This window comes from Colletotrichum godetiae (assembly GCF_030913485.1).
Source record: "Colletotrichum godetiae strain CBS 193.32 chromosome Unknown BDP55scaffold_1, whole genome shotgun sequence".
NCBI lineage: Eukaryota > Fungi > Ascomycota > Sordariomycetes > Glomerellales > Glomerellaceae > Colletotrichum > Colletotrichum godetiae.
In genome coordinates this window covers 1,594,426-1,609,740 of record NW_026851249.1, presented here as the reverse complement: position 1 = coordinate 1,609,740, position 15,315 = coordinate 1,594,426, and the positions used below count along the sequence as shown (strand labels likewise).

Sequence of the window (15,315 nt, the reverse complement as noted above, 5' to 3'; positions counted from 1 at the left end):
AACGTCCCTTACTCTTAGTCTTGGACTTGAACCGACTGATCAGGCCAGTTCCACCAACAAGTGCCAACTCTGTCCAGGGATCGGCCATCTGTCAATACTCTGCTCCAACCAACAAACTTGGATTCGGGCTTTGTTTGCTTCATCGACAGCAACCTTATCCCCGCTGTCACTCCAAGTTAGCCTTTGGCGGAATACCCTGACATACCCCGAGCAGTCTCGCCCCCCGCCCCCCTCGCGTCTGTGGAAGCATCTCGTCCAGCCTGGCCAGTGCCCTTGAGAATTCTCCTTGGTCGAGGGGTGAGAGGGAGAGCTGGAGCCAGACCCTTCGTCTCTCAACTCAGACGAGTCACGAACGACGTCAAGGAGTCCCCCAAGCTTTCTGGAGACTGACTGCCCGGACCACGTGCAGCCACCAGAAAGAAGCCTGAAGGTACCTACAGATGGTGATTCTGTACGAATGGACAAATAGAGTCTGAGATGTTGCTCAATACCATCGGCTTGTCCAACCTATTGGATGGCCCTCTCCCTCGTACACCCACTTCCGATTCGGTTTGACCTCGCCGGACAGCTACCTTATGCTGGCTGCTCTCCAGACTGGGACCAACCTCCTTAGGTTTGGTTATATTACACCTCGACTCGTCCCGACCTGGGTTTCCCATCTTCATGACATCAGAAGAGAAGCCTGATAAATCAAACGCAAAAAGATTGCCCTGAGTCTGAGTCTGAGTCTGCCTACATTGCTGTGTGTAGGTATCCATCTATCCTTACTTTGAACACATGCCCCGGCGGACTTTCAGCCAGCACCAGCACTCCGGCCACACAAGGTCCATCCAGTCTCGAAAGCGATACCTTAACAACTAAGACTGACCAGTTCACTTGGCAAAGACGCGCGAACGCAGACTGCCATTGCTTTTCATCCGGACATCGTTGCTCGTCCTATCTATCTCAAGTCCCTGAGGTCACCGCACTTGTTGATCGTCACCACATATGCCTCTGGTGCCAATAACCCTTTAAAAGAGGCATCCCTAGACACCCGACGTCTATCGTCCCGTACCTGTCTATATCCGTACCTACCAACCTTCTTATTCGATCTGCAAGTCCACAACCACCATCTTCCGTTTGGCATTTGCACCACACCGGGCATACCTACACGCAAAAGATCCAAAACCGACTCTCATCCACTGCACGCTAGCGGCACTGAGACAAGCCCTCGAAACTTGCGCCACCGGTTTGTCGTGCCAGACCCTGTCCCGTTCTTGTCTCTGGTCTTGTCTGGCCCTGCAACCCGCACTGCAGCTTGCAGCATTCCTTGACGTCCCGCACGTCCACCAACGCCCTCTTGGAGTCTCGCTGCTCCAGGCACGGCACGCCGCACGCCGCACGCCCAAAAGTGCGTGGGGACACTCGAGAGCACCAGCATCTTCGCCAACCCCGGTCTTCTCGGCTCCTCCTGCGTTGTCCATCATCAAAGAGTCCTGCTCTAACCTGCTGAGCCTTAGCGTCTGGAACCAACTCCAGTCTCCACGTCTTTCGCCCTGGCCCATCCTGGCCTGTGCTCTCTCGCACCTTACTCGACGTCTTCTGGACTCTGGAGAACATACGAACCATAAGAGACTCTTCCTCCTCGTTGTACACCACCACCCACACTCTCTTACCTGAGTCTTGGCGAGCAACACAACCATAGGACGAGAACCCTTTGGTAACTAGGCTTGCTTACGCCTTCGATCCTCTTCCGCCCGCCTTCTCCCACTCTCATTCTCATCTTCATCCTCATTCTATCTTATTCTTTCTCTCTCTATCTTCTCTCCTCTGCCTCTTGCAAACAACAATTGCAGATTGCTCCCATCACCCTACTTACGCCCGAGCCACCAGTGCCACCCCCGTCCACCCAACTCGTCCCATCCTCTAAACAGTGCCATCTCGCCTTGTTGCCCCGGGGCGCTAGCCTGGTGTGGACGCTACTGGCGCTTGTCTCCCGGCACCTCAACCTGCCTATCCTTACGGAGTACGGCTACACAGTAGGAGAGACCTCGATCCTCTCCAATCTGCGCCGCCCCCCTCCTCCTCCTGCTCCTCACCCCCCTCCCCCCCCCTCTACCTAGTACACCTGAACTGGGACCTGGCTCTGGACCCTCATCAGGACACGCCTATCCGCTTCCCACTTCTCTTCTACTATTTTCCCAATTCTTTCTATACCTTCAACAACAAAGTCGTCCAACACACGTTGAAAGTAGGATCGCGACCATGGACTTCTCTCACCAGTATTTCGCGCAAGCACAGCCGTACCAGTTCATGGGCATCCCACCCCTAACGCCATCCCATTCAAACTCGGCAGGTTCAGACGACTTCAACACAACATCTCCACCGGTAAGTCGAATCCAAACGGGCATTCCTTTCCCGACTCGAGCCCCGAATACCCACAGGTCACTGGTGGATTGCTGCTTAGCGTACTGCGACATGCACTTACACAATTATGACCGATCAGGATGTCTACGCCGAATATCCCAACGACCAGCAGCATTTCAATAACTTTGATAACTACGCTGCTGCCCAGCAGTTCAACCCCCAGCATACATCATTCCCCGGCCCTCCTGGCCCTCCGACACCACCGAACCATGGCCTACCTGTGCAGCAGCCCGTACAACAACAACGGACGCAACACAATGGGATGAGCGCTCCCCCAGTCCAGCAGATCAAGGCTCAGCCTGATGCCCTCGTTCACAAGCAGGAGCCCCTCGACGATCATTCTCGTCGGGGGCAATCGAATTCGGACGATGAAGAAAACATGACGCCCGCGCAATCGAGGAGGAAAGCACAAAACCGCGCCGCGTACGTTGTTACTCTGCCTTCCGTGTTCATCGTGTCAGGCGGCACGGTATTTCGCACTGCTCGTCGTCACTAACAAGGGACTCACAGGCAACGCGCATTCCGGGAACGAAAAGAGAGGCATGTCAAGGACCTAGAGGCCAAGCTTGCGAACCTAGAGGCGGAAGCTCAACAAAAGTCGACGGAGAACGAACGGCTCAACCGTGAGATGCAAAAGATCAGCACCGAAAACGAGATTCTCCGTGCAACCTCGTCGATGAATGGCCACCACAGCTCTGCATCACCAGAACCCCGGACAACAGGTCCCATGCACTACAATCCGAAAGACTTCTACACAGACCTGCTAGCGCCGCACAACAACAAGACGCCGAGTCATAGAGTCGCCATTTCATCCGACGGAGAACGCTTGCTGGCGGCGGGTGCTACGTGGGATTTCATTATCAGTCACCCGCTGTTCAAGAGAGGTCTGGTGGACGTCGGCGACGTGAGCGAAAGACTCAAGAATCAAGCACGATGCGACGGCCAGGGCCCCGTATTTTCGGAGCGCTGCATCATCGAAGCCATCGAAGGCAGCGTTGCGAGCGGGAGTGACGAATTGCTCTAGAGTCTCTATTGTCTAGGCGGCAGAGAATCCCAACAGCGGGGCCCGAGGGGTGCGCTTCGTAAGCGACGTGCAGCACCAAGGTGCAACGGACACAACACCGCGGCCCGCCTGTGCATCGGGGCTAGGTTCGGCGTTTAGGTTCCATTTGGTTAAACGGAGTCGAACAAACGGAAGGGGGAACGAAACGCCTACTAAAACGACGTACGATATCAGGGCTCGAACTGTTTTTGCATCATGGCCATCCATTCTTCGTGACGCTATTCGACGGGCAGTACCGACAGCATGAAGTGTATGACGTGGCGAAGCATTTCTACTAGACGACATGGCGTCTTTTTACACGGGGAATCACAAACGACGCTGCATGACGACGACCACGACCTAGGCAACAAAGATGTCGTCGCCGGCACGGCTTATGGGCTTTGGAGCATGTTGGATATCATCGGTAACGCCAGAAGAAGCGCGCATGATCTATCTTAGGCAGCACATGCTGCCTCGTCGGTATGCTCGGAATCTTCGTGGTTTTCTTTCTTGGAGCAAATTGCATGCTATGTTGGGTTTACTCTGGTCTGATTTCCCAAGGCGATTTCCAAGCGATGGAAAAAAGGCGACTGAACTGCTTGCCTGAGGTGGACAAGAAGGATCTGGCTTCAGATTATTCTCTCTTGTCAGGATGATGTGATGGGGTTCCTTTGGAAGCGAGTATACTTCGTCATCGAGATATCGTTGAGAAAGAAATATGACATTTTCTTGATATATTTGGCATTCCCACCCCACGTGCTTCTACTAGCCCAAGATGATGCCACGGTTCGTGCACATTCTTATTCGCAGGTAGATTATGACAGAGACCATCTTGCATCGATGCCTACCTGACCTAGGCTCACCTCGGATTTCGGGGTGAGCGGCGAAGAAGGCGGCGACAGGCGGGGTTCCGCCTGCGCTGTGTGAGATGCCGCCAATGAGGATGGATCTCTCTATACCTAACCGTTTAATGACCGTCTACCTGGCTGGGTATGACCGTCCTCATCACTCAATTCCCCCGATCCCCTTTTCGACCCATGATTACCTACCTAGAAGTAAGGCCCTACCCCTTCCCCGGGGTCCCTTTATCGGGGCTTTTTTTTTTCACTTTCCAATTCCTTTTGTCTCTTACATTACTCGCAAAATCGCCGAAACCGAGAGGCTCGGGAAATAATTCATGAACCTAACGTAAGCCGAGGTTCAACTTTTATTGCTTTTTGTCTTGGACACTGAACCATGGTACTACATGAGTGCTGGGCACCTCTTACGAATCAAAGGGATGAAATTGTTATGTTACTTAGCTGATATGTTTCTCCATGTAGAAGAGGTGTAAATATTGGGAAAATGGAAAGAGAAGCTGGTTAGGAGGGTTATCTCTTTCTCTCTCTCTCCGTCTATCTAAGCTTGCTTAACACAGATACTAGAGTAGAGGCGGGAAAAGACACAACTACTAGAAACTTTGGACCCCGAGACTTTATGAGAGAAAAGTGGCAAAAAAACAAAAACAACGAGTCCCCATATCGGGAACTAATAGCCGAACCGTTTGAAGAATCATATGAAGAGAGAGAGAGAGAGAGAGAGAGAGAGAGAGAGAGAGAGAGAAGATTACGGTTCTCCCTCGCCTTCTCCCGCCTTTACTGATGTAATGCAATTATCCCATCCACACACACCCCGAACTCCTCGAGGATGCCCAGAAATGGAATGGAACTCATAGAGAAATAACAAGACACGCCGCATGAAGTACTCTGCCATTCGAAAACAGGAGAAAGCACAAAACCCCCAGAAGACAACATGGTTGAGAAAACAAAAGACTTCCCATCAAATCGTTACTTTTCCCGCACCTCCCCCCGTCCATCCGTTCAGTCAGTCAGTCCCGTCCCAAGACTAACTAACGCAAAGGCAAAGAGAGAAAAACCGCCACCCAGGGTCCTTTTCCCGCCTGTCATCATCGTCTGTCATGTTCCGTGTATTGTTTACCCTCCCCCCCTACCCGTCCATCCCTCTTCCCCCGGTCCGTCAAAGTTATCATTATAGTTGTTGTTCGTTGGGAGGTCGTCCGAGTCAAGCATCTCGTGCCGATGCCCAAGAAAAAAATAAAAAGAAAGATTGAGAGGGCAAAATGAAAAGAAACTTTGCGCAACACCGGCGACACCAAGGTTTACGTCTCTTTTTTACGCTGTTCTCTTTCTGTAAAAAGGTCGAAAATGGATCCGAGCGTAACCAAAGGGGCTTGCAGCCTTTTCTGGTCCCGTCAAATCTTCATTCTTCAATCTTAACCTCCAACTCTCCCGCCGGCTGCAAATCTGCGACCAAATATCGGGTGGAGAACTTGATTTGGTCTGTGTCTGGTCATTCGGAGCCTCAAACCATGCCATACGCAAATGAGGCTGGCAAAAGACTGCAAATCTGTAGGTCACCTTTACTGTGACTTTTTGCCGGCAACCTGGGCGCTGCCGTTGCTCTCCTTGCCCTCGACCCACGGGTGCTTGATGGTCAGGCACCAAATGTCAAGGTAATCGCAGATGGTGACAATAACATCCACCACGAAGCTGCCGTACACACCAACAGCCATGCCGAGCATCGAGAACATGAAGGCGACCTGGTACACGCCATCGCCGAGGGCGCTAGGCCAGCCGAAGCCAAAGTTGTTCTGCAGGACGGGACCCAAGGCATCGCCGACACCAAAGGCGAGCGGCAAGCCGAGGACGTTCCAGTAGGGGAAGTCGAGCTTGACGAGGTGGGCAGTGATCATCTGGCCGACCGAGTAGGCGTTGACGACGCCGGCGAACATGACAAAGGGCACGAGATGGGCGTGCAGGATGGCCGGGTTGAGGAGCAGGTACGAGATGATGAGAACCCACATGCTGAAGAAGGGGAGGAGACCCAGCAGCGCGCCGCGGGAGCGGTCGCCGCGTGCGCGACGGGCCTGGATGACGTTGCGCGCCGACTCGATCGTGTTGAGGACGAGAACGAAAGAGCCCTGGACCATGTACCACTGCGTAAAGGACAGCTCGTAGAGAGCGGCGGGGACGCCCAGCTTCTCAGAGACACCAAAGGTGCGGAGCATGGACTGCTGCCAGAAGGAGGCACCGCCCATGTAGCCGGTCAGGGCGTAGACACCGACAAGGATGAGGACGCCCTCGACGGGGCCGTTGACGATGCCGAGGGTCAGGGTCTTTGTGTGGTACTCGTCCCAGGTCTGGACGTAGAAGGTGAGGAGGGCTGTGGGGAATTTGTGTTAGTCTCTGCTTTTCGGCTTCACGGGCTCGACCTAGACAGAAAATACGTACAAGAGAAGAGGACGGCAACCGTCATCCAGCCCTGTCCCATGTTTTGCGACGCGGCGAAGACGAGGACCTCGAGGGATGTGTTGAGCGCGTCAACACCGTGGTCAAAGAGCTCGCCGAGCGGTCCGGACTGGTGGGTTCGTCGACTATTTTGCAAATATTCCACGTTAGCTTTCCGTTGTCTTGTCAAGGAATTCCTAAACCCGAAGATGGGAACTGTAGGAAAAGAACTACTCACGCCTGCGATCCGTCCACGGCATCAAAAGTCTGGTACAAAAACAGGCCGATGGCCCACGAGTAGTACACCCAGCTGGGGCAGTCCTGGTCGAGGGTCGGGTTGTACCAGAGCAGCGTCAGGACGTTTGCAATGACAAAGGTGAAGCCCGTCAGCGTGATGAGGTTCGGCGCCATGCTCATGGGGAACATCTTGATCACGACATTCGTGTAAAAGGGCTTCAGGATGTACTTTGACGTCAGCGAGTGGTCGACGGCAGAGTATTTGTACTCCTTGAGCGCCGGTAGGCGTTCCTGGCGCACGTAGACCATCTTGGGCGGGTGTTGCTTTCGGTAACTATCTTGAGATTTTTGAGCGACAGAGTGATGGTATTTCTGGCCCCTACGTGTGGTGTAGTTGAAAAAAGATGTGCTGAGAGCCGGGGGGGTTTTATTTGCTGTCGTGTTGTTCCTTTTGTTGTCGGAAAGCTCTTTTTTTTCTTTCGCTGTTGTCTGGCGGATCGGACTCCACGCGGGTCCCGGGGAAGACAAGCAAGAGCGCCGTAGAACCAGTGAATGGGTCCGAAGAGGTATCCGTACGTCGGTCCAGTCCTCAAGCGGTGACGATGGCTTCAAACCGGGGTTGGTCGAGGACTCGGTTTCGGCGGGGTGGTGGACAAGGTTTGTGCGGTGGGCAGGGCGGAAGGGGGGGGAAAGCTTCAAAAGAGCATGTGGAGACGAGCGAGCTAGACTTGTAAAGAAGACTTTCGTTCGCCAAAGATGGTCAGAATTATGCCGAGACAAGCGACGAGGTAACTTCAATAGAAAGATTGACAAGAGTCAAGTTGCGTTGAGCAGAGGTTGAGAAGCCGGAGAACGAAGTTGACATGTGGTAACAGCGGAAAGGTCGCGTGGCCGTCGTGTCGCGCCGAAAGGACCAAGCTATTTTTTTTTTACTATCCTTCCTTGGACAGCTCAGCTTGAACGCACACGCAGAGAACTCCGTCACCGAACGTCATTCTGTCCCGGCCCCGAGCTCTCGAATTTCAACCAGTCCTCTTCGGGATTAGCCTACTGGCCCGTGCCACACGTGTCAAGCCCCCCCCCCCCAAAAGTAGGTATTAATCGTCAAGCCCAAGTTCAGCGCCAACACCAGCTCCGCTCTGCGTCGATCAACTGACATGCGCCTTGAGGCTTGACCGTTCCGATTTGACAAGCAGCTGGATACTGGCAGGGTTTGGGCGTCGAGCTACCTACCTTACCCATCTACACAGTACAACTATTCACAGTACCTTGGTTTGGCCGACTCGCAGCATGAATGACCTTGTCTTGGTCGGTCTCACACACAAATACATCCCACTTCACACATTAATCTATCAGTACTTCGTGATGCTTTTTCATGTCTTCATTCTAGTATACGCAAGCCGCCAGTCCTTTTACGCGCACGCTGATGCGCTCCAACTCCTGCTTGACACCCCCCAAAGCTGCTATGGTGGCGGCTGCTGCTTGGTTGAGTACCTCGGGCTATAATCAAAGTCCTCGTATCTTTGTGCTGCCGTACGTGCGTCTTTGCTTGGAATATCCGACCATGTATCGATCCCACAAAACTCCGAACAACTCTCTTCCTTAAGCAACTGACGCAACAACAAGCGACGCTACGCCCTCTTCCTCGCTGCGGACCGTAATCTTGGTCGTCACACCAGACTTGGACGAGTATGCCATCCGGACATTGGCCACCACCCTGCCACCGCCAACAGTCTTTCCGAGCAACTTGAGGGTATGTGTCGTTTGGTTGACGGGCACATCCGTACCCTCCAGGGGTTGCAGCGACAAGACCTTTGCCAATTCTTCCGTTGCCTCTGTGTTTCATGGTTAGCTCTATTCATGACAAATCCACCCGACAAGTACTCACCTGCTATGCTCTTCATGCTGCTGAGCTGCAAAGTCTCCTCGGCCTCCTCGCCGGCCGCGCCCACCTGCTCCCAAATGTGGTTGAAGTTGCTGGCGAATGTCGGAATGACATAGTCGCTTCCTGACAGGTCGAACTCGGCAACCTCGTACTCGTCGTCGTAGCCAGTGTCCTCTGGCTCGTTTGTCGTTGGGTCGATCTCCTTGCTCGTGAACTTGAGAACGTTGGAGATGCTGCTAACGGGCATGGAGCCCTCACCGTTGACCTTCTTGAAGGCCACGTACAGCTTGCCCGGCTCATTCGTGGGAAGCTTGTCGGCCTGGATGATGAAGACTTCCTCGAGCTCCTCCTCTTCGGAAGGCGTCGCCACGATGGAGACGTTTTCAAGAACGGTCGCATCCAGCGTGTTCTTAACCTCGTACTGGAAGACAATGTGCTCCTTGAAAATGTGCTTGACGACGGTAACGACGTACTCCATCTCTGACTCGGTAAGCTCGACAACGGGCGATGACTTGAGCACGCTGCCAAACTCCTTCATCTCGGGGATCTGCATCAGCTCCTGCGCGTAACGCTGAGAAGCCGCAGTTGCCGATGCAGCAGCCTCCGCGCCACCTGCAGCGGCCTTTGTAGGACCGACCTTGGGAGGCTTGAGAGACGGGGCAGTTGCCGTGAGCTTCTTTGTCCGGTCCTCTGCGTCTGCCTGCTCGCGAGTAACGACAGGGATCTGAGAGATGTCGAAGGGGCTGTCGAATGCGGACTTATCCTCCGAGGTGACGTACATGACGAGCTGGTGCTCAAAGTACGGCAGAGAGAACATGCTATCTGTAAGGCTGTTAGGAAGGAGTGCTACGTAACTTTCCACATCATACGTACCATTTTTAACGAACTTCTCCGAGATCTCATCCTCCTGGTGCATGAGTCTGAGGTTAAGGGCTGCACGATCTCTGACTTCATCATCCACGTCATCCAGACATCTTGTAAGGAGAACCTCAACACTACGCTTGACTTCGGGATCCTTCTGGCCGACACCAAACTTGGCAAGAGCAGTGACAGCGGCGGCACGCACGATGGCGTTCTCCAGAACCACTCTGTTGTAGATGTAGCGGATGTACTTGGTGGGCTGAGAGGTCTTGGGTCCCTCGAGACCGAGCAGATGAAGGATTCTAACCGCCAGCTTGGTGAACTCGCAGTCCTCAATAAACTCGCAAAGGTGGGCAAGAGCATCCTCCTTGGATTCCGGTACAAACTTGATCAAATCGAACATGCTCTCGACGACGGCGCGCTTGAATTCGTAACCACCCTCGTCCCGGAGGATGCCACTCAGGAAGGCAAGCATACCCGCCTGCTTGCTGGGGAACTTCAAGCAGAGCGTGCGGATGGCCTCGACGATGGTGATCTTGAACTCGTCCGTGATCTCAGACATGAAGCCAGAGATCTGCTTCATCAAGCGATCAACGCTAGCCTCGTTACCGGTCTTGAGCAAGGTGGTGATGGCAAAGGTGGCAATGGATCGGTTGCTGTTGGAGATCAGGAGCTCGATGTCAGGGTTGCAGACGTTGACGGCGTTGGGCTTGAAGGAGGCGAAGTTGTGGAGGATTCGGAGAGCAGCGAACTTTGTGACGGCACGAGGGGAGGTTAGGAAGAGCTGGAGAACGTGAACAGCTTGGGAGACTTCGGCGTCGGTAACATCTCGCATATCGCAGATGGCCTTGGCAGCCTCGAAGTTGACCATCTCGCTCTTGTGGCGCAACCAGCCATCCAGCAGCTGCATCATGGGCTTTCTGAGCGACGGGTCCTCCTCGGCGAGCTGGGCAGCCAGACGGACGAGCATGACGATCGCCGCAGAGCTCTTGACCGCACCGGCGGCACCGAACTGCTGCACCATCTTGACGAGCGCCATGCGGTCGTGCATGCGCATCGAGTATAGCAGACCAATGGCGTGGTATTGGGGCATGGTGGAGTTGTTGGCGGGCAATTGGCCGCTCGAGGAGGAGAAGCCTAGGGAGAAGCCGCTCGAGGACTTGGTGGAGGCCGCAGCTTCCTGCGTCTCGCTCTGCCAGCGGCGGACGACATCCTTGGCGATCGGGAGGAGGTGGTAGGAGGAAATGAGGGCTGCGGAAGATACAGAGGGGTTCTTGTCGACGATTGCCGTCTTCATCACACGCTCAATGGACTGAACTGTGGTCGCCTGGAAGCTAGTTAGCAGACTGCCCTCTCCTTTCTGTATAGCTCAGAGCTTCGGCGTACATCGATAATGCGGCACAGGGCCCTGATGGCATTGGGTCGGAAGATGGCATCGGTGCTGCCTCCTGTATCCTTCATGATGGTGCTGGTGACCATGATAATATCCTCGGCCGAGTGAGCCAACTCCTTGATGACAAGGTGGACCATCTGTCGCAAGCTGGCATCTTTATTCTGGAACAGCTTCGAGATACCGAAGAAGAGGGTCGTCGCTTCGTTCGTGGGGAACTTCTCACCCGTGTAGAGCAGAAGGGCGATCTTGGTAAGGAGAATTCGACATCTTCGCGGCTGGATAGGGGAGCTGTTGAATAGTCGTGCTGTTCACTCCATTTTAGCCAGCTTGTTCGCCGCCAGTGCTCGAAGGGGTTCCAGAGGGATGGAGAGAATCGGGGTGCAATTCCGTCAAAACTCACCTTCTTGGAAAACCTGGGTCCTGTCCACCTTCACCAGGCCCAAATCCGCATCTTCGTCTTTCTTGCCGTAGCTCATGTTGGGCAGCGGTTTTTTGGCGGACTGCTTGAGGTCGGCGTCGGTGACTTCGAATGGGACAGTTGGCTGCTCCTGATGGCCGGTGGGTAGCGTTGCGAACATGGGTGTGGGGTCTCTGCACGTGACATGGAGCCACACTTCACTTCCACGTCGCGTCTATCTTATCTGGCTTCAAGGGCACCCAGCTCTTTGGAACTCTTCTCCGAACAGTCGAACTATACATGCTCCATTGAAATGACCAAGTCATGATCTCCAGAATTCACTTGATGCCAATGTTCCATAAGATTAAAATCGCCATCCTGGAAAGTGGGAGCAATGTGAAGATACCTTAACTTTGAGTGCCTATCTGAGAGTAATAAAGTGGGAAAGACTGATAACCCACCCCATTGCTGTCCTGTGTAACCGCCAGAATTCAATCAAACACCCCCTGAACAGCTTGCTTCGTGTCCCCTCTAAGCTATGTTTTGGGGGGTTGCTGCTCTGTTGAATATCGTCCCTAATCCCAAGATCTTTCCCCAGGTAATCCACACAAAGGATCTCAAACCAGGTCCCCATCCAACCTACTGTGCTAACGAAGCAGAAGATGACTGACGAAAACCTCCACGAAATTTACTCATCACCGTCTAAAAACTGATCGAAGACCCTGAGCAGACGTGTCAACCATGTGTGGCTCTGGGTCTTCCCACTGATGGAATTGAGGGTGATCGTGAACTCCCTCCTGGTGGTTCACCAGGGCAGAATAGGCCATGGCAAGGAAGGGCTCTGTCGCCTCTGAGTCCGTCATCTTGTCAAGCCGATCATCCTTGATGGGCGGGTATTCAGTCTTCTCAGCCTTGGCCTTGGGTCGTCGGTCACCAATGACACCAACCTGGCGCTTGAAGTCGCGGAATTCCTTTTCCTGGATAACAGCCATCATCGATTTGCCAAGCGCACCCGAGCCTGCATGAAATAGCTGGTTGATTCTCTCGTTGTGTTTCTGAAGCGCATCGTCTGTCATGGTCCACGTACCCTCCGTCCAGGGAGGCCGAACGGCCTTGGGGTAGTCGGCCGGCCAGTCATCGCCAGAGACAACGGGCATGGCGGATGCAGCCTGAGCACGGCTTGTAGCTTCGTTCATGTTCTGTCCAAGCTTGATATACTCAAGAACCTTTTCCATTTGTTGATCAGACATTCTGCTCGCTTGGTCGACGACGTCTTGGTAGCAGTCGTCTGTGTCGGGTGTAGAGCCACATAGAAGGGAATCAAGCCGGCTTTTAAGATGAACGGGTGTCTCTGTGCCTGAGAACCTCATAGTTTCGTGCGTCTTATGCTTTTGCAGGTCCAAGGTTGCTTGGCCGAATATGGGTCCGTCGAGTGGCATCTCTTTGGGGCCGTTGTTGAGGGCCTTGACCGTGTTCTCAAACGTTGATGTCCGATACTGTCGGTGGCCCGGAGGGCCTGCAGTCAAGGGGCGAGGAGCACCTGGGCCAGTTGCAAGAGTAGACTTGTACGCTGCTTGCGGGAGATCTCTCTGGATGTTGGCAGCTGGGAAGAGACCCGGAGGCGGGGATGTGCAGTTGATGCGCCAAGAGTTATCAGGGTCGTGGCCTGATCTATCGGCTCTCATCTTGAGGATGTCGTTCGGGTCGGTCTTGGCAGAACGGAACAGGACAGGAGAGTGTGAGCCATCATTTCCCATATCGAAACCCTCAAAGGTCTGGGTTCCGTAGGGCGGAGTGGCCGTGCGGCTGATGTTGCCAGCAGATGGAGCCGGCGTGGTACCCGGCCGAGCACGAAGAAGGGCCTTCTGAGCTCTCTTCTGGTTCGGGTTGGGGTACGAGGCCAGATTGTGGAGAGACTTGGCAGTCAGGCCACGGAGAGGATTCTCGCCAAAGCTCTCATCGTCTCCATCGTCGCTTGAGTTGGCATCGACACGCTTGTTCAGGACAGACGTGGGCATGGCAGCAGCAACAGGCGAGGCTTGGTTGCTATCCATGCTGTAAGATGGCATGATAGAGGAAGACGAAATACTTCCGACGTCCAATTCATTCGGAGACTCGAGGCTGTAGTCGGTGAGAGGGCTGACGGCGCGGTCGTAGTTCTGCTGAAGAGGCGAGTACTTGGGGATTTGGGGTGGGCGAGGACTGGTGGGTGTAGTGACGAGATTCTGTGACTTGAGAGGCAAGCCAGCAAGAACTGACTTGGGAAAGAGAGACAGCTCAGAAGCCGCGACTCCCTGGGCAGACCACTTGAGGGTGCGGCCGCGGCGAACGGGAGGCTGGAGCTGCTGGGCGTTGCTGGGGTTGTATATGGTACCGGCAGTCGTGTAAGTTTGCCTAGGAACATCCTGTTGGAAGGTGCTGACAGATTGCTGGGTATAGGTCGTAGTGCCCGCCGCCGCCGACGAGGAAGAAGATAGATGATCCATGTTGAGATTCAGAGGCATCCGTAATACTTGGAAGCATCCAACAAAAATCGGAAACCCTGATATGGATAAGCGTTGGCCAAAGACGAATTTCTTTTCTCTTGATCCAGTTGGGGGGGTCTTGCTCAGACGGGGAGCATCCCAAGGACTGTTGTGCTGCTGATGTTGCTGTGGCGGATGAAGGAATGACTGATGATGAGACTGAGGAAGGAATCAAGAAAAGGATGATGCCAACTGCTCTGGATGTAAAAGCTTCAGGTCATCTCGTCTGGAAGTCGAGACGGGAGGTGAAGCTGTCACGAAGCGGCTGTTGACGAAAATTGCAAGTTGAAGGGTGGAAATGGATGGGTTGGAAGATAGATGGCGGGAGGACGAGAGGAAGGGGAGTGGAGAGAGAGTGTCAAGGGGAGGGGCTGGGGGTTGGTTCCGTGCAGGGCAGGAATCAGATGTGCGTTGAAGGGACGGGAGGGAAGGTCGTAGTCTGAAGGTCTGATGGAAAGCGCGTTCGTGAGTGGTTTCCAGACCGGGAAGGAACGAGGCGTGAGGTGGGTGGAAGGTACAGGCAGCCTTGCAGGTGAGGTGAAGGTGAAGTGGGAAGGCAAGAGCCTCGTAGAGGCAGCGGACCAACCCAGGGCGGTCCTTCCTTCCACCTTGGAAAAGATGTATGCAGATGGTGTAGATAAGACAAAGATAATGAAGGGGGGAATCGAGGCAGGATGGGAGTGGAGTATAAGTCTTCAGATCAGTCCCTACTTCTCAGCCTTGCTCTCCTCAGTCTCTTCTACGGCAGAGCAACCCAGAACTTTCGGCGCCGAAGAAGACGTTTCCAGCAAGGTTACAAGACAGCCCGGTGGAAAAGTCAAAGCCCTAAACGCCAACGCTCTGCGCAGCCGATGCGAAATATATCAAGAATGATCTAGTAAGAAGCTTGTATGCGAACTCGCAGGATGTCTGTCATCCTCTCTAACAATTCTGAAGGGACCCCTTTCCCGAAGCCACTCAGTCTGATTCTGAAGTTGCTAGAACCATTCGGAACGAAAAGATTCTCCTCGAGGACAGGGAGAACGACTGGCGGAGAGTCAAACACCCACAGGTGATATCGACAAAATTCCCCCTCGGTCGTCGTCGTTCTGTTGGATGGGTGCCCAGGGCTATCGCGTGGGATCGTGGCAAAGCAGACGATGTAATGAGCATGCTTTTCGAGGTTCATTCTTTCGATGAGGTGCTTGGGAGAACGTACAATGCCGGTGGCATACATATTGTCGTCGAATCTCGGAATACGAGATGAAGACAGATCAAAGATCAGAGTGAATGGGAATGATCC

The 15,315-nt window shown here is 53.9% G+C and overlaps 4 protein-coding genes across 4 annotated transcripts; 1 reads left to right on the top strand and 3 right to left on the bottom strand.

Moving 5' to 3' along the window:
• Positions 1-2,244: 2,244 nt before the first annotated feature.
• On the top strand, positions 2,245-3,430 carry BDP55DRAFT_625544 (bZIP transcription factor; the record flags this gene model as incomplete). The annotated part of the gene is made up of 3 exons (XM_060571488.1): positions 2,245-2,367; positions 2,486-2,829; positions 2,917-3,430. 3 exons carry the CDS (start codon positions 2,245-2,247, stop codon positions 3,428-3,430), a joined length of 981 nt encoding a protein of 326 aa, XP_060437062.1.
• A 2,437-nt stretch (positions 3,431-5,867) lies between these two features.
• BDP55DRAFT_538851 (CDP-alcohol phosphatidyltransferase) lies at positions 5,868-7,281 on the bottom strand (the record flags this gene model as incomplete). Its single annotated transcript, XM_060567984.1, has 3 exons — positions 5,868-6,670; positions 6,739-6,881; positions 6,974-7,281. The coding sequence occupies 3 exons, from the start codon at positions 7,279-7,281 to the stop codon at positions 5,868-5,870; spliced, it is 1,254 nt and encodes a 417-aa protein (XP_060437061.1).
• A 1,033-nt stretch (positions 7,282-8,314) lies between these two features.
• Positions 8,315-11,704, bottom strand: BDP55DRAFT_641175 (adaptin N terminal region-domain-containing protein). The gene is made up of 5 exons (XM_060573380.1): positions 11,512-11,704; positions 11,105-11,415; positions 9,731-11,045; positions 8,861-9,679; positions 8,315-8,807 (listed from the first exon to the last, which is right to left on the bottom strand). Exons 1-5 carry the CDS (start codon positions 11,687-11,689, stop codon positions 8,575-8,577), a joined length of 2,856 nt encoding a protein of 951 aa, XP_060437060.1. The 5' UTR covers positions 11,690-11,704; the 3' UTR covers positions 8,315-8,574.
• Positions 11,705-12,203: 499 nt separating this feature from the next.
• On the bottom strand, positions 12,204-13,994 carry BDP55DRAFT_722531 (uncharacterized protein; the record flags this gene model as incomplete). Its single annotated transcript, XM_060578622.1, has 1 exon — positions 12,204-13,994. One exon carries the CDS (start codon positions 13,992-13,994, stop codon positions 12,204-12,206), a length of 1,791 nt encoding a protein of 596 aa, XP_060437059.1.
• Positions 13,995-15,315: the final 1,321 nt, after the last annotated feature.